Source organism: Gambusia affinis, linkage group LG01, assembly GCF_019740435.1.
Source record: "Gambusia affinis linkage group LG01, SWU_Gaff_1.0, whole genome shotgun sequence".
In the NCBI taxonomy this organism is placed as follows: Eukaryota; Metazoa; Chordata; class Actinopteri; order Cyprinodontiformes; family Poeciliidae; genus Gambusia; species Gambusia affinis.
This window is the reverse complement of record NC_057868.1, coordinates 35,199,354-35,217,565: the sequence shown is the minus strand read 5'-3', so window position 1 is coordinate 35,217,565 and position 18,212 is coordinate 35,199,354. Positions and strand designations below refer to the sequence as shown.

Sequence of the window (18,212 nt, the reverse complement as noted above, 5' to 3'; positions counted from 1 at the left end):
AAGAAGAAGAAGAAGAAGAAGAAAGGAGGGATGAGGGGACCGGTGTGAGGCTGACACTCAGTGGAGGAATCCACGCACGTGAGCGTCCAGGTGGACGAGGGCTCGCTCCGTCACGCAGCGTGTGCGCTCCTCATCCTGTGGACACGCACCCGAGTCTGGCTGATGTACAACAAGAAGCTCAGAGTGAGAGAGGGAGGGAGGGAGGGCGAGGGAGAGGGATCAGCATAACACTGTGAAGGTCTGAGCATCAGTGATGACTCAAAGTACCGCTCCCCCACCCGTCTCAACCACTTCTCCTGGTTTTTCCCCTCACTTTGTTCATCTGTCTTTAAACACTCTTCATTAAAGGTGACCTGTTATGCTTCCCTGAACAGGTTAGGATACGTCTGTGCACTATAAAAGACATGCTCATTAAATTTTATTGCACAAAATCATTATAATTAAATTTTAGTCTATTTTGAGCTCCTCTCAGAATGAGATGTTACACTTTAAATCCAAATAAGCTGCTGCTAGCACACAATTACAACTGTACATCTTTGAAAAGCGTTCAGAGAGCCTCCTGCACAACCAACAAGAATGCACATATCAAAAACACAAAATCTTCCCAAGTATGTGTGTCTAGTTTCTAATGCAAATGTCTTGATGCATTTGAAATAATACAAAACTAACCTAGCAGTAGTTTTTAGCAAGATGTAGGAGCTTGTACTAAATAAATTATTCCTTTAAAAATTATTTCACTTATATGAGAAAATGTATTGTTATATTAAAAAAAATCTACTACTTTTTTAAGCAATATTGAAAAACTATTTACTTAAAACAAAGCTACATGTGAATTAGTTTAGCTTTAAGTCAATAATTCTTGAATATTAATAAAAAAAATATTAGTTCAACTGGCTGATTATTTCAGTTGTAAAACAGGAGAATTGTCTTGTTATAATTGAAATAAACCAATGGAACTAGTACTTTTTCATCATTATTAAGGAATAATTAACTTGAAACAAGCTCCAATATCTTGCTGAAAAGTTACTTTTAAGTTATTTAAAGTGTACTAAGATGTTTCCACTAGAAACTAAACAATAATTCTTGGTAAGACATTGTGTTTTTGCAGTGCAGCAAGTGGTTTCTGAATACTAAATAAACAGGTCACCAACAAAACTCTTGCCTTTTCCAGTAGCCATTGTACAGCACATCCAGCTGTAAAACCAGCTGACCAAGCATGCTGGAATCCCACTTGGGTTGTTGCTAGGTAACGGGCTGGAGTAGCTAAGTAACAGCTCAGTGCTCTTTGGATGTGACTGAACGTTCTGAAGGTTTTTGAATTGGCTCATTTTCCAGACACCAAGAAACTTTAAGTTATTGTCAAATAAATGTCCGGGAGTTGTTTTCTTAAACACTTTTTAGAAGCAGTTGAGACCCAAATTGAAGTATCGAAACATGTAAATGTGAATTTTGCACAGAGGGGATGTTAATCTCTAAAGCTGAACGCAAAAGACCTGCAGCATCATTACAATCGGTTTCCTGCTCTTTTTGTGCAAAAACCTTTTGAAGAAAAACATGATGCTTTTCATATGAATCTCTTCACTTTGAGGTCAATGAGTTTCTCTTTTAACCCTCACTCGTCATGTTCTTTTCACTTCTATCTTAATTAAACTCAAGTGGAGAAGTGGCGTCATCCTAACATTTAGCATCTAATGTTAGAGCATCTATTCAACCATCTTGAATGTAGATACCAACCTAAACAACACTTAGTCACAGCTGATTTATACAGATACATATTTGGATTTCACAGCAAATTAAATTGAGTTTTACATCAAGGTTACGCTCAGAAATGTACACCTCTAAACTGCTGTGTGTCAGATACATTTTCCATTCCCTTCCTCCAATAAGAGGATTGATTTATTGGTGAGTTATAATGGATCAGTTTGTATGTAGTTCCATTCAGACCAGCGGTGTATTTGTAAATTATTTATGTTTTTAAACAACATACAGAAAGTAACAGAGAAATTAGTGTGTTACTGGCAGCTGCTTTAGCATCTGACAGTCGGATAAACAGTAAGTGATGGTAAATAAAAATTAACAAGGTTAGATGTGATGGACAGCTTACAGGAGCTTGAAAAAAGTATTCAAACCTTTGAAATTTTTCACATTCTGTCATGTTATAACCATGAAGAGAAATCTGAGCCAAAAGGCAAAGCTCTGTATTTATTGGTTGAGTTTTGGCAGAAAGAATGAGGTTGTGGATACAAGTACCAGACGGGCCCTGTTTGGTCCGTTAGTCTAGAAAGTCCGGTTCGTTTGGGGAACTCTGTTCTGTCCAAAAACCTGTTGGTCTGGTTGGACTGAACTCTGGTGCGGTTTGAATGTTTACTGCGGGTGCTAAGTGGAGGGGAGACGCTCCAAAAGCAGGAAGCAAACTACAGCGCAGAGCATTCTGGGTAAACACAACAACAACAACTTGTGTTTCATTCGCTAGACGGAGAAATGCTTAGTGACCGTTTACCAAAGACAAAAAAGAAAAACTACCATCGCTAAAATCTGACGCTAATCCCCTTTTGTTTATATTTTGTGAAGAAGGAAGTCGCGCTCTGTCGTGTTTCCTTCAGTGGTTCTTAGAGCAGCGCCCCCACAGGCGGGGAGGGGAACCGTTTTTTTCAAAGCGTTGGGTTTGTTTGACAGTGCAGTATGAAAGTGAACCGCAGCAGTTAAAAATGTAAAAAATGTGGAATCGTTTTTGAAACGCAACAATGTTTGAGTTGGGTGTTTTTTTAGTGTTGAAAACATCCTCAGTCTGCTGCTGCTTCTGCATCTGGTGGATTAAACACCCGTCCTGTCTGCTGCTGTATCGTTTCTACTGATTAACTCATTTCCATTGAGCTTATTAGAAGAAATTCACCAGCATCAATCTCATGTATGTTTTATTCACAGCTGCCATCTGCCGTCTGCTGTCTTTTTTAGCTTCACATCATTCAGATTTCTTACCATTTTGCAGTTACTAAGAAACCCCCCCAAAAAAACATAACTGTGTGATTCATGCTCTATTTAATCTTCAAGAAATGTTTACAAAATAGAGGGACAGTGATGAACATGTTTCAGTTTGTTTCCAGTTGTTGGAATGAAGAAATGAGTGGCTGTGCCTGGGGATGTATGGCTGTTCGTCCACTAATTGGACGGCTGGTCTGTCCTCAGTGTCCCTGAGTTATAGTCTGAATGTCTCAAATGCCTCCGCTGTGCATATCGGTGTGTGGGTGGGTGGTTCATCTATGGCGCTCCATCCATAAATGTGAAGCAGAACAAAAAAACTGGCTCATTAGGACTTGGAAATCTTCAGCAACAGTTCAGCATATTGATCACTTAAACAGCATTGACTCTTTGCAATTAGCATTTGACGTGGAATGAGGAGCTTAATGCAACAATCCAAAACAAATGCAACATTCACTTGAGAAATAAAGTCTCATTTGAGGTCAAACAGCAAATTCAGGCCTTTGAGGGAAGGCTGGAGCTGCACCTAAAGCGCTGTGTCATCCCACTTTATCATCGCCCGCCATGCAGTTTGCTGGGAGCTTGCAGACTGACAGTCGTGGAAAGCTGCTTAAGGGAGCGTGGCCTCACTGCCTGAGCTGTGCAGAGGTTGCAGGGCTGTCAGAGCTGTAAAGAGCAACGCTGTCATATTAAGACCTCGGCCCGGCCCCTTATCTGGTCACTGACATGGCCGGGTTCACGAGCATATTTAGACGATCTTAGTGTCACAGCCAGTGGTCAGCCAGAGAGCGGAGTTGATTCAGGGGCTTATTGGAGATGGCAGGAGACGATCGGGATGAGAAACAGGTTTGGTAGTTAAATTTATGTGTGAATTATTATTTTAACTTAAGAAAATCAGCTTGGAAAGGTTCAAGGCTTAAAAAATATCTCTGCTACCGTTCAGTCCTTTCCAGCATATGACAATGTTTTTCCACCGTATTTTAGATTTAGCATTTCGACAGTCTTTGTATTTTGAAAGCCAGCTACAGCTCCAGATAATCTGGTATTGTTGTTTCCAAATTAACATGAATTTGTTTTCTTTGCATTATTTGAGGTCTGAAAGCACTGCATTTTTCCATTATTTTGACTCATTTTCTGCAAATGCGGTTTGCTTTCGCACTGTCAGACAACCAAACTAATTGTAAAAGCTGTTCCCCTCCTCGCCTGTGGTGGCGCTATAGGAGAAACAACTGAAATAAACGCCACAAGAACCTGAGAAGAAGACAGTGAGAACAACTTGATTCACAAAAGTGTAAGCAAAAATGGAGTAGCATCAGATTTTAGCGGTTGTTGAATTTCTCTTTTACTTTGGTAAAAGACCAGAATCCATTTCTACCGCCTGCGCCAGACTAGAGCGTTTGGTTTAGTTCTGTTTACCCAGAATGCCCTGCGCTGTAGTCCACTTCCTGCTTTTGGACCGGTCTCCTGCCCGTTTGCATCCACATCATGCACTGAATCTCACCAGAGTTCACCTTAACCAAACAGATACTTAGGTTTATAGACGAACCAGATTTTACTTTTACACTGTCATGCCTCCAAAGGAAATCTGACTTACCACGAAAACGAACTACAGCTTGATTAAACCTAATTAAACAGGGCCGGTGTGAATGCACACTCATTCTTGGAGAGTCCAGGGAACTATTTAATTCAGTGTGTTTCAAATCTGGACCAGTAGGAAATAATATTTTTGTCTCAGGGTTTTTCTTTTTCTGTCTCGTTTTCTAAAAATATAATATGTCTAATAATATGTGGGCCAGAGGATGATATTAATATTAAGAATACTGTCTGTATTATTATTACTTCTGGTTGTGGTGATAGCAATAGCAGAAATAGTTTTTATTTCCAATATCCAAGTGTTAAGCTGTGATGTTATGCACACTTGCATCACTTTGCCCTATATTATAGCAGTTAATTGCTCTTTTCTCAGTGTTATTGTGTATCTAAAGTCTACTAAGTGTGTTTTTTTAACTGTTGCAAAATGGTTAGAAAAATATGACTAAGAAATCTGAGGATTTTAGTGTTAAAGTCTGAAATCCAGTAGTTATTAGTTGCATTTCTGCAATAATCAATCCAAAAATGTTTCACAGTGCTACTTTTCTTTTACATAGTTTAAAAGACTTCAAAAATAATCGGGTATTATCGTATTTATATTTCAACCCAGGAGAGCAGGAAATGGATTACAAAAACGTCAAGCTGCACAGAGTTAATCCGACATGACGCTGCAATGTGATAAGCAATGCAGCTGGAAACTTTATTCCACTTCCTGACCATAAATAATTTGACAGTGAATGTCATCTGCAGATTTAAATCATTCTCCTTTGTTCTGTATCTTTTAATCCCATTAAACTCGTATGCTGCCTGAAACTGACTTGGGACCAGAGAGACACTAGAAATATAAATGTCAAATTAGCTTCATGTCCAAGTCTGGTGCACAACATAAAGGGAATTATAAATGCAGTTAAAAACAAGACAATACACTAGTAAAACTAAGAACAGAAGTACTTTAAAGGTGCCATATGTAACTTTTATTAAAAAAAAAGTTTTACCCAAAAAGTGTAACTATGTTGTGACAGTATGTAATGAGACAGATAATACATGAAAAAATGAAGCTCCTACTCTCTGACCTGCTGTTTGCAGAAATGCACCAGTCCTGGTAAAAACAACCAATCAGAGCCAGGAGGAGCGTCTTAGCGCTGTCAATCATCCTCATGTACGCTGCTGAATGTGTTTATGGTGGAAATAGAGCTCAATGTTACAGGAAAAGCCTTCATCTGGTGTCATCAGTGGCTATGCTAACTAGCCTTGTGGTGAACCAGATGTAGCTTAGCAATAAGCAAGTAAGAGTGGGTGGGCAAGAGGGTGATTGACAGCGCTAAGACCCTCCTCCTGGTTCTGATTGGTTGTTTCTGACAGGGAGCACTGGGAGGAGGCAGAGGAGCTCGATTTTTTTTTCATGTGTGTTTTATGTTTTACTGCCACAACATGGTGATAATTTTAACAAATATGTAGAAAATATTTTTTTAAAGTAAAAGTTATAAACATACTGCAGCTATAAGAGTTTGGTCATTATATTCTCGCTAGCTATATCAAAAGCTAGCAATATAGCTAGCTTTTGATATAGCTATATATCAAAAGCTATATCAAAAGTTTTTGATATAGCTGTTTTCTTTCCTTAAAAAAAGGAAAGAAAACAAACTTTAATATAGAGAAGTTCATTCATCACATAAAGGTGATAAAAGGTTGTACAAATGTGAATATTTACGGCGTAAGCAAGTCTTCTGATTTCTTTTTTACCAAATAAATTACACTGTGACTGCAGAGACGTTCCCACCTAATTGACCAACAGAGAGAAATATCCCTCTGTCCAGGTCAAAGCAGTCTCAGTGGGTTACACTGAAACGTCTCCGGGGGCTAATCCATAAAAAACTTCAACCTCACAGATAAAAATAAACACTGAAAATAAGTAACAGGAAACAGGACGTTTACAGACCTAAAGTGAAAAACACTCAGATGATAACAAAGTTATTCTCTGTACTTTTCCAAGGATAAAACATGAGCCTACATGTATAAATCAGCCGTTTTTTAAAAGCTTTTTTAAAAGCATCTCTGTCCAATTCTTTTTAAAGATCATTAAAGTTTGTTATTCTGTACCTGGAAAAAAACAACAACAACAGAAGTGGTGCAAATAAATCAGTAGGACATGATAATCGCATGGAAACCTCTCAGATAGTCGCATTTGCTGCATTTTAAACTGTGTTATTTAACGTCATGGTGTATGTATTTATTTCCGTGTCTGAACTGAACCAAACAGTTTTGCAGAAAAGCATAAAAAAGAAAAATTAACGCAGCGCAGTGAAAGTTAGACACATAATGCATCCATCAGTGAAACTGGGTATCAATGCGATGCACACTGGCTACTCGGCTTCAGAGGGATGGTCGTCTCCAGCTCTGTTGGAGTTTATAAGTCAAAGATCTTTATGGCAATTTGTTAATCGAGGAGGAAGTCAGCAAGTTATCCGAGAGGCAGACTCGCACCACACACAGAGATTCAAAAGCGCGGTGCAGAAAGCTCAGCAAGGTGTAGATCGAAAAACTGCAATTCAGATTCCTGCTCCAGTTCTGACCTGCATTGTTACACTTACTGTGTTTCCATTGCAAAAATGCATAAATCTTTGTTGTTATTCTGTTAATGTTGGAAATTTTTTTTATTGTTGTTGCAATTGTGGTATTTTGATTAAATAAGAAGCCGCTACAGCTAGTTATTGTGGGTGACATAAAGTGAGATCAGTTTTTGATTAATCTTAGTAAAGTAAAGCAAATATCTGGCTGGAAGTAGATATTTGAAAAAATAAAAACACATCTTTTCACCTGAAAAGCCAATCGCAGTTTTCTATATTTAAACGTTTCTAATAGAAAGTTTTTGGTGGGTGATGATAACTCTAACATTTTTCTGTTTCTCCTGCACAGAGGGAAAGTACGAATGGTCACACAATACTTTGTTTCCATGATATATTTTGTCTTTTACAACAGGAAACGTTAAAAGGCGACGCCTCACTGCCCATATATGGTAGTTCCTTTCTGTTCCTGAGAGTCTTTGTTTCAGAAACATGCTTTAAAATTACTTATCTACTTTGAACAATCACTGTTTATGCTTTTAAGATTTTTCTGATATTTATTCTTTATGACCAGAGTTATGGATTGATCACCTGATTTAACTTTCTGCATTGAGTCAAAGCTTTTTCCAAGACCACATTTAACCTTCAGTATCTTGCAGTAATGGACTGTGACTGTGTGCTTTGACTGTACAGCAACACAATAGAAATGGAGGCAAAATCTTGTCTCTCATATGCAGTTTTGTTTTGTTGTTTTTAACACAAGTACAGGCACGAAAATGGCAAAAATGAGTTTCCACTTCTTTCTGGAAATCTCATGCTGTGATAATAGAAAATAAATTAGATTGTAAAGATTTATTTCCCCCAGTTTCTGGCTAAACAGAAATTTGTGTGAGCTGAGTCATTGTTTGTTCTGGTTTATGTTTTTTTTTAATCCACCAAGAGTTTTGTGTATTACTCTGGAAAATCAAAGACCTTTTTTATTTTCAAACATTTAATGTGTGAATGAATTAAGTGTTGAATAAATAAAAAATAAAAAAACCAACATAATAGCAAAAGAGTTTCCTAAACAAACCAAAAATTCAGTTATGGTTTTGTGAAGTCAAAGTTTATTTTTATTGCACATTTAAGCAACAAGTATTTGACACCATAAAAACAAAAAGAGTGACCGAATAAAGAAAATTAATAAAAAGTGGTTTTCCAGACCAGAATTATTCTATATTCTTGAGAAAACACCGTTGCAGTAATCAATGCGATTAAATTTAAACACATGGAGGAGTTTCTCTAGATCTGTGGTGTCCAAACTTTTGGGCGAATTTTGAAAACTGGCAAGCCACAAAATTCATCAAATAAAAATATAAAAATTTGTTTATTGTAATTTTTCTTTCTTTTCTTTTCTCTTTTTTTGAAGATTTTTCTCAACAATAATAAAACTTGAATGAAATCTTGAAAGATACAAAATGCAGAAAGGGCTTCTGATTGTTGCATTTTTAAAAGAAAAATTATAATTTCCAAAGTTTTTGGTTCATGAATCGTTTTCTTCTTTGTTGGCTAATTTATTTATTTTTACCATTCTTGATTTGTGGTCAAATCATTTGAAGGGCCAGAATTCCTTGTAAATATTTTTAAATTAGTTCTACAGGGTTGTTTATTTAATCAGGTAAGCCTGGATGTTTTATACCTGATGGAGAACTTATACACAGATATTTATTAATATTTTAAGAGTTTCCTAATGGGTTTTATCAATACTTTCTTCCACAACATTGATGATCTTGATGCGGCCCAGAATTGAAATGAGTTTGACTGTCGATCCAAAGATAATAACTTCAGTTTTGTTTCTGTTCAGGTGGAGAAAGTTATGAAAAATCCACATGTATCCATTTTAAGCATCTATTCAGTGGTTCTGTTCCTATTCTGTTTTACATTTTTATGACTTCTTTATTATAATGATAATATCTCATTTTGTTTCCTCTTTACTTCTTCTTTGCATCCGTTCAGTGAGTTAGTCGGATTATTTTCTAGAACTGTGACATTATTACTGAAACTTCAGGCTGAGGATAAATCCTTTAGCTCAGCTTTATTTGTAACATCTCCTTGGAAAATGTCAAATCCCGGAGAAGTCCTTGATTTAACACAACTCTCTCCTGGGCTTCCTGGTTTGCGAGCCAGCTGTAATCAACTCTGTCTGTTCTCTGGCCATCACTGTAATGAGGACAAAAGCTGCACACTACTTTAACCTTAAGCTTCTGCAGAGGACATTATACAGGATGATTCACATTTTCGAAAGCTGCCGCCCTGTGTTTACTCCAATATCCTCTGTCGTCTGTCTTCGTGCCAGCTGTGCCTTTTGTGATTTGGGTGGAGGGAGGCGGTGGTCAGCGCTCTGCGTGTCGCACAGGAAGCGTAACTCCACCATGAGGAGAGAGAGAAAGAGACAAATTCACCAGAGCCATGTCTGCCCTTTCTGTCCAAGTGTCTTGTTGGAAACAAACAAAGATTAATGGGTTGTGGTCTGGTGTTACTGTGAACCCAATCCAGACATTTGGGGAATACAAAGAAGAGAGCGCAGATAATTAGATAGATATCATGGGTCCCTTTTTTTTTAACTGTGAAGTGTTGCCTTTTTGTAGAAACTGTGTGTCTTTCCCTCAGGTGTACGTTTCCATCTCAAACTCGCTCATTTTCCAGCTCCCCAAACAACATAAATGTGGAGTTTTTCCCTGCCTGTCTGCTCTCCTTTCCATCCTCTATTATTTCATTTCCTCAGTTAACATGCAACCCATGTCTGGGGATAAAGTGTTTTCACACAACAGTGGACTCATTTCCCATGAAGCTGTCATTTTACCACCTGATTGCAAAGCAGGAGCTAACAGGAGAGGGTTATTAGCAAGGTCACCTTTTACTATATTGTAGTGTCCAATGAGAGCCGTGTGTGATGTGTAAATCAGATATTGGCTGCTGCTCCTGGGTTGTCTTTCTTCATCACCTTGGCAATAATACAAATTTGTAATATTCTTCTGGCAAGCGAGCTTTGTCCGTGATGACTTACTTCTTGGAAAGCACTGGAGTATAATTTACTGCCCTGCCAGCGTAGATCCTCACGGCACCGAAGCAAAACACATTAATATGTCTCTACTGCCCTCTTGTGGTTCCGTTGAACAGTTACAACCTAAATGGAGATGTTTAACTCTGTAACGAAGTTCCACGCTTAGTTTGCGTGTCAGAAAACACACCAGAAACCAACTGCCAAGCACGGCGGTGAAGGAGTGACGGTTTGGGGTTAAATCATTGAGTCAACCGCGTCCAATGACGTCCAATGAGCAACACATGAAGCGTCACCCAAATTCAAGTCATCTGCTGCCAAAGATGGTGTTACAAGCAATAGATTCACGGGGTGTACTTACTTTTCTTCCAAATATTGAATTAGCATTAACAGCCGCCTCATTAGGATCGATACTTCTCTCCGTACTGGAGGAAGGTTGTTTATGCTAAGCTACATAGCGTCGAACTGGCATTACAGTTCGGTGTTGTTTAGCCAAATATAGCTTTCCAAGTCAACTGAGTCACGGCGTGTATTTACATTTTTACATAAACCTTTTGTTTTTAGCTTTACGTTATGACCTATGGGATCTGTTGCAGGCTTCTATACAGTCAATGTAAGATAAATATGCTGCATCAGATGAAATGATGAGCGACTGTTTTTTCACTAGTTGTTAAAAGAAAAACAGAAATACTCCGGACGTTTTTATTGGATTTTTTTTAAGGGAATGGAGAACATTCACACAATAAAAACATGAGGTTTTTATAGAGGACGTAAATAAAGAGCTGAATAAACCGACGGTTTGGTGAAACAACGTTTATTTAACAAATCCAAACAGTACAGCAAACCCGCGTGGACAACAGTAGGATCTGACAACGTGTGACTGAAACAAAAGAATATTTATACTTATTTATACTCCACGGGCAAGTAGATGTACAACAGGTGTAGCGTTGCGACACCTAGATACAGAGAAATTGAAGGAAAATTAACTTTAAAGATCAGGATCACAGAAATAAAAGTCAAAATAAACAAACTAAACCCAACGTCCAACAGATTGTTACACCAATCATTGTTTTTGCATAAGTAAATTCAATATAAAAACATAGAAACACTGTTAAATGATTGTTCATCTAAGCTTCACACTCACAGAATCATCCTTCAATCACGCTAAAAAATTGTTTACAAAAAAATAATTTGTCATATAGCACCGTCATGAATGGAACCATTTTAATCAGTTAGCTGCCTTCTATTTTTTCACTCCATATCATGATAATATTTCTATTTCAGTGCAGGTTTAAAGGGGACCTATTATACAAAATTCATATTTCGCACATTTCTTTTACTTCCATTTGAATCTTCACTGCTTCTAAAAACAGGCCAACCATTTTTTTATTTTTGCAATAACTAAATGTTTTTTGGTGTCTGGAAAATGAGCCGTATCAAAACCTCCTTAAGTCATGCTGCCTAGCAACCTCAGAAGAGTGCAGCCCCGGTCTCCTAGCAACCCAACCCAAGTCTAGTCTCGTTACCTAGCAACCCAGGTGGAGTTCCACCACATTTGGTCAGCTTGTTTAACTGCTTTATGTGCTGTACAATGGCTGCTGGAAAAGACAAGTGTTTTGTCGTCAACTTACCATCCAAAATCCACTTGCTGCATTCAACCATCACCATCTACAGTAACTCCTTGAAGAATCTTGAATTAATATGTGTTACAGCAACATTTCATTTTCATTTGGGATCAAAAAAGCATTTGTGAATCTTGTTGGTTGTGCAGGAGGGTCCACTAGTGCTTTTCAAAGAAGTACATTTGTATAATTATGCATCTGTTTGCAGCCATTTTCACATGCGAGTGTAAATGTTGAGTTGGGGGGCGTGGCCATCAGCTGATCAGTTGGATATAAAGTGACAAGAGGCCATAAAACAGCTCAAAATATTCAGAACTGACCACATTGATATCTGTTTATCAAAAAACAAAACAATTTTGTGCAAAAAATGTGATGAACATGTTTTCTTACGCCCATAGACCTATGTTAACTTGTTCAAGGAAGCATAATAGGTCACCTTTAAAGGTTTCAGCAAGAAGATATTAGCATCCGTACCGACTGAACTAATTCAGAGTGAATGTGTCGCCTCGTTTGGTCTCTGAGCTCCTCGTCGGCTCGGCCCTCACGGTGCAGTTTCTCAGCTCGTCTTTCAGCTCGTACAGCTGCTGAGCGTGGCTGGACAGCGTACCATTAACCTGCAGAAGAAGACTGCTGGATTGTTTCTCCAGCTCCTCCCTGATTCTCTCCAGATCCTCTGCCAGGTAATTCAGACCTTTACATTGATCTTCCACACTGGCAACGCGCCCTCCAACCTCAGTTACCTCCTTCTTGACCACCATGGCGGTGCTCCGGCACCCGCGGACCTCCTCCGCCAGCCGCTTCTTCATGTTCTGCAGCTCAGCTTTGAGCCGGGTCAGCCTGCGCTCGCCTGCCCCCAGCATGGAGGCCTGATGCCCGACCAGCTGGACCACGCCCTTCATCTGCTTCGCCAGGCGAAGCTCTCGTTCGTGCCAGGAGCTGTTGGCCTCTCCCACCTGATGGACCACTTTGCCCAGAGAGTTTTGGAGACTCATCAGGGTGTGGTTGACTGAACGAACATTGAACTTAAGAACCGTAAGCTCTGCCTGAAATGGAGGACCTCTTTCTGTGTCTACCTGCCTCTCCCTGGTGTTTAAGATCTTCTGCAGGGTGAAGTTCAGACTGCTCAGGCGGTCGTTCTGCGAGTCTAAAACCTGCTTTATGTTCTGCTGTTCTTCTTGGTTTTCACCCGGCCCAGCAGCGTCTCTTTGGGTGGCAAGAGAGCAAGGAGAGGAGCAGAGAACCTCCAGGTTGTTTAGGTGTTTCTGAACTCGGTCTACATCGAGTTCAAGTCTCCCGCGGAGGGACTCCAGCTCCGCCTCCAGTGTTGGAACAGCATGGCCTTCCAGCAGAGTGGGGGCGGTTGCGTTGCTAAGCTCCTCTAGAGCCGTCAATAAGCGGTTCTCCAGATCTCGAAGCTTACCCTCCATTCTGGCCTCCAGCCTTCGCCCTGTTGCAGCTTCTTCCACCAGATCTCCAGTCAGGTTGAGCTTGTCTTCAACATACCGAAGGCGGCCCTCCAACATCGCCTCTATGTGGTCCTTGTGACCGCTGAGAGCCACTCTCAGGTGCATCTCGGACCGGTTCAGGTCTGCCACGGATGTTTCCAGATGCAGGACTCTTTCTGCCAGCTCACCTGATGGACGGATCTGCGACTGGATGTTCCCCAGCTCGTCCCTCAGCTTTGACATGCTTTCCTCCAGAGCGCCTCTCATCTGCTCCTGCCGCTGCCGCTGATCCCTCTGGCACTGCCGCCGCTCAGCTCCAACCTTCTCCCCGCAGCGACCCTCTGCACTCTCAACTCGTTTCTCCAATCCATCGAGTATTTCCACCCTGACTGCACTCAGTTTAGCATCCATCAAACTCTCCACACCTCCCCTGGTTTTATTTGAGATCATCTTCAGGACTCCATCTTGTCCCTGCACCGTTGCTCTGAGCTCCTGCAGCTCCGTCCTCAGCTCTTCCACCCTTCCACTCATTTCTGTGAGGTCTGGAAACACGTGGCTGCCATCGAAGGCCTCCATATCGAGATCTCTGGCAGGAATTTCCACAAACCCGACGGTGGGTGGGTTAGACGCTGTAGCGGGAGCAGCAAGAGGCGTTGGAGCAGCAGAGAGCAGAGCTGACAGCATCCTGTTGGCATCGTCTCTCAGCGAGGCTCTCAGGCTGTTCTCCAGTCCAGACACGGTTCCCCTGAGTGTCTGCAGACCGTGGTTCAGATGCCGCAGGTCCTCCTCTATTCTAAATATCCTTTCTTCTGTCTCACTCCCCAGAGCCTGGCCTATAAGCAGAAAATCAGATAAGCTCATTTTCAGGAAGAATGTGTAAGTCAGAGGTGTCTAAACGTTTGGTCAACAACTTGAGTGCCAAAAAGAAAAGTTTGTGTACCCACTCATCAATAAACACATGCAATGCTTTAAATAAACCAATAAAGTAGTCAGGTTTGTTGTTGGGAAATTTACATATAAATGATTCTACATGCAAAACTTAAAAAGGATTTTGTGTTATTACAAGAAATTTGCATGTTTTTTCTCTACCAATTAGAAAAAGTAGAAGAAAACTGAGTCATTTCAGAGCAATTAAAAACACACTCCAAGCACTGATTGGTCTGGTTTCTGGTGCAAATATCTAGATTAGTACGGTATTATTTCAAGTGTACCTCAAAACAAGCTCCTATATTTTGCTGAAAAGTCAGAACTTTTCAGCAAAATATAGGAGCTTGTTTTAAGTCAACAATTCCTTAATATTGATTAAAAAGAACTAGTTCCATTGTCATATTATTGAAATGAAATAATCTGCCTGTGGAAGTAATAATTTTTCAGCAACATTAAGAAATTATTTACTTTCATGTCTTGCTTAAAAGTTACTTGTATGTTTGTTTTGTCTTATGTGAATTGTACTAAAATATTTGCACTAGAAACTCAACCAAAATATTTAAGATTTTGTGTTTATGCAGTGCATGATTTAGATCAATATTTCCTTGCTTGCTTTAATCAAGTTTAATAAAGTAATTAAAAGCAGATTTGTGTGCATAGATGTGATCCCTGCAGAATGCAGAAAACATGGTTATTTAAAGACAAAAAAATTTGTGTTGTTGCAAACAGTTTCTATTGTAAGATTTTTCTTTGTCCCAAACTGAGAATAGAAAGTCTCCGTCTACATCAGTCATTTCTGAGAGTTACCTGTGATCTTCCCCTCTGGCTGTTCTTCGGTCGGAGCGGCCATTTCCTCTGGGGTAACATCCTCTGGTCTTTGGTTGTATTCCCCCAGGTGCTCTGAGTCGCCGTCTGTAATATGTTGCTCCTGGTATTCTGGTTCTGGCTGAGGTTCTGGTGGGTAAGGCTCAAAGGATGAGTCGGGGTAAGACGAGGATTTTAGCGGCCCAAAGTGAGGCAGAGGGTAGGAGCTGAAACTGCTGGTGTGAGATTGCTTCGGTTGACTCCAAGGGTTTGGTTCCATAGGTGGAGTCTTGAACATTTGACCTTTGAACATGGACCCTCTGTGCCGTGGACCCCCAAACTGAGGGCCTTCCATTGGTGGACCTTTGAATGGTGGCATCATCCTGAATGGATGCTGGTAAATCTGGTGACCATCCATACAGTTGTAACCAGAGTACCCAGGACAACAGCGCCATTCCAGTTCAGTCACTGTTTTATGGGCTACCTTGAACATCGGCTTGTAGAGCAGGCGATACCTGAGCAAAACATGGAGTTATCAGTCACTTTGTCAAAGAGCTGAAGCCTCATCTACAGCTCTGGGAAATACTAAGAGATCACTTAAAATGATCAGTTTCTCTGATTTCACTCTTTATAGGTCTATGTTTGAGTAAAATTAACATTGTTTTTTTTTCTATGAACTATTGACATTTTGTATTTATTAGCAGAAAATGAGAAATGGTCAAAATAACAAAAAAGATGCAGAGCTTTCACGTCTCAAATAATGCAAAGAAAGCAAGTTGATATTCATTTAAAAACAACAATACTAAAGTTTTAACTCAGGAAGAGTTCAGAGATCAATATTTGGTGGAATAACCAGGAGGTTTTCTGTGGGGTTCAGTGCAGTAAAATACAGGCTGCAAGTTATTGATTAATGAGGTACTTTAAAGTTGATTAGTCTTATCAATTGACTAGTGATTAATTGATAGCTGCCATTTTTAAAAACCCCCGGAATTTTCTCTTCAATCAAGAGGGATGACCGACTGTCCATAGTAGGAAGAACTAAATTTTTCATAAATCGCTGAAAACCCCCCAAAACAAAACATATAATATTACAAAACAGGAGTTTATCGGTTGCTAATATTACGATAAAATATAAAAAGAATAAATGTGACAAACAGGTATATATACATCCGTACTCTATAAATACTTCTCTTGTTGCTCTTGAAGGAATGTTAAAACTTCGCTACATTGAGTGAATTAACTCACCACGGCTCTCAAAATAAATCTTGTTTATTGCCCTTGTTTCCCCCCCTCCATCACATTACAATTTTTCTGTTACACAGCCCGCTTTTCGATCATCACATCCTCGCCTTCGTAGCAAATCAATAATTGTTTTAATGATAAAGTGACACTTCTCCGGTCATGCAGCTCGGCTGAATAAAGATGTGAAACTTAAGGAGTCTGTTTTGGTGTTTACACATCAAAACAGAACCTCATAAAGTCTATGTTGCAACCCACACCGGACTCTGTTTGGACCGTTTCTCTTTCTTGTTGATTATCTCCGCCATCTTTGATTTTGTATCAACGGCTCCGCTTAAGCATGACCAGCGGCGCCCTCTGCTGGATGGCGGCCGAACTACAACACTAAATTAAGGTCTAAATGAACGTTATTTATCTATTGGTACTAATTTTAATTGAACAAACTATTAATCTGCAATTAATCGTAAGTCAATTAGTTGTTTGCATCCCTTTGCTTTTGTCTGCACTTACAGGAGAGTTGGACATTTTTTGGCCCAGGAACACTTGTTGTATTCAGCCTTCACATATGGTGCTGCCCCATCCTGGACAGTGAAGGACACCGTCTTCTCAGTGACGTAGGCACAGTGGTTCCTTTTAAAAAGTGTACAGAAAACATGACAAATGAAACAAAAACAGATGCCAGATCTAAAGTTTTACCTAAAATGTGCTGCTGCTTATTTGACATTGAAAGATCTGAACTTACTTGTGTCTGCTGGTTGGTTTCAGCTGCTCCTGGTGTGGACTGAGCCCCTGATGAATTGTGAATAAATTGGGGTATTTGGCTTCAACTAGTGGGAAAAACAGACCAATCACAACTGCAAAATGCATCATTTAAAAAAAATAAAAATCAGTCTGAAAGAAAGAAAAAATACCACAGAAGACAAAGAACTATTAAAATCCTAGATATTTCACTGGAGGATGAAATATTTTTAAATTACTTAAACCTTCCTTTGGGAAAAAAGGCAGTAAAAATATTAACAGCATAAAAAGAGGACTGCTGAAGTTGATGCTGTTTGAGGTGGACTGTGTTCGGGTGACAGCAGTCCACTGTGGGCTTGAAGGACTTCAGTAAGTCACTAATAGGGCCCCCTGGAAAACATCTGCATATCTCCTCCCACCGGCCCTCCTCAGATGTAACACCAGAGTGACAATAAACCACACGGAAAGAAGAAAAACACCAAAATCTTAAGTTATTCTCAAATGTGGGATGCTTTCCTCCATTAAGCTTCGTAGAAAATCCAGTTTTTATTAAACATCGACCCAGAATACTCCATATACCAGTCATTGCGGTGGCTAACCCGTATTAGCTTTTTCCCATGATGATGTCAGAAGGAAAAAATAACACACCACATCCTCAGGGCACAACAGAAGACCTTGTCTTAACATGAGTAATTTGTAGCTATACTTAGCTTTTGGAACATAAAGACAATTTCATAGTGTAGCTCCTGTGAGCCACTTTATTTTTTTTATTTTTTTACAACTACTGTCGTTACTATCGTGTAATTTGATTTATTTGTATCTCAAAAGTCAAACAGATTCAATTTATACACATAAGTATATGCATGCATAACCATGCAGTTTATATGAGAACTGAAATGATTCCAAGAATTTAAAGCATCCATTGATATCGACAATCCTGGTAAAGATGAATGAAAAAGCTTTATTGCTGTTGCATATAGAAAAATTAACCCTTTAATGTAAGCACTTTAAAAAAATCTTTCAGAAAGACATTTTCCTCAGGAAACCTTTGGGAAACAATGGTTGAAATTTAAAATAGAATCTTTAGTTTCCATTATTCCATAAACTTCTTTTAGAAAAAGAAAATATCTACTTATGATACTTGTTAAATTTTTGGCTGCATTTTTATTCTCTTACTAAATTTTGTCAAATGTTTTAGTCACATGTATCATAAGAGTTAGGTAAAAAAAAAAAAAAATCAAAACGGGTCTCTCTTCTAAATGAG

The 18,212-nt window shown here is 39.3% G+C and overlaps 1 protein-coding gene across 2 annotated transcripts; it reads right to left on the bottom strand.

Annotated features, from left to right (window-relative positions):
• Nucleotides 1-7: 7 nt before the first annotated feature.
• Nucleotides 8-17,080, bottom strand: emilin3a (elastin microfibril interfacer 3a). Of its 2 annotated transcripts, XM_044119059.1 has the most exons (5): nt 16,953-17,080; nt 16,721-16,840; nt 14,975-15,486; nt 12,270-14,073; nt 8-135 (listed from the first exon to the last, which is right to left on the bottom strand). In XM_044119059.1, the coding sequence occupies exons 1-4, from the start codon at nt 17,078-17,080 to the stop codon at nt 12,278-12,280; spliced, it is 2,556 nt and encodes an 851-aa protein (XP_043974994.1). In that variant the 3' UTR covers nt 8-135; nt 12,270-12,277. The 2 variants fall into 2 exon arrangements, with proteins under 2 accessions (XP_043974994.1, XP_043974984.1); XM_044119049.1 differs by lacking the exon at nt 8-135 and having other exon boundaries at nt 11,026-14,073.
• Nucleotides 17,081-18,212: the final 1,132 nt, after the last annotated feature.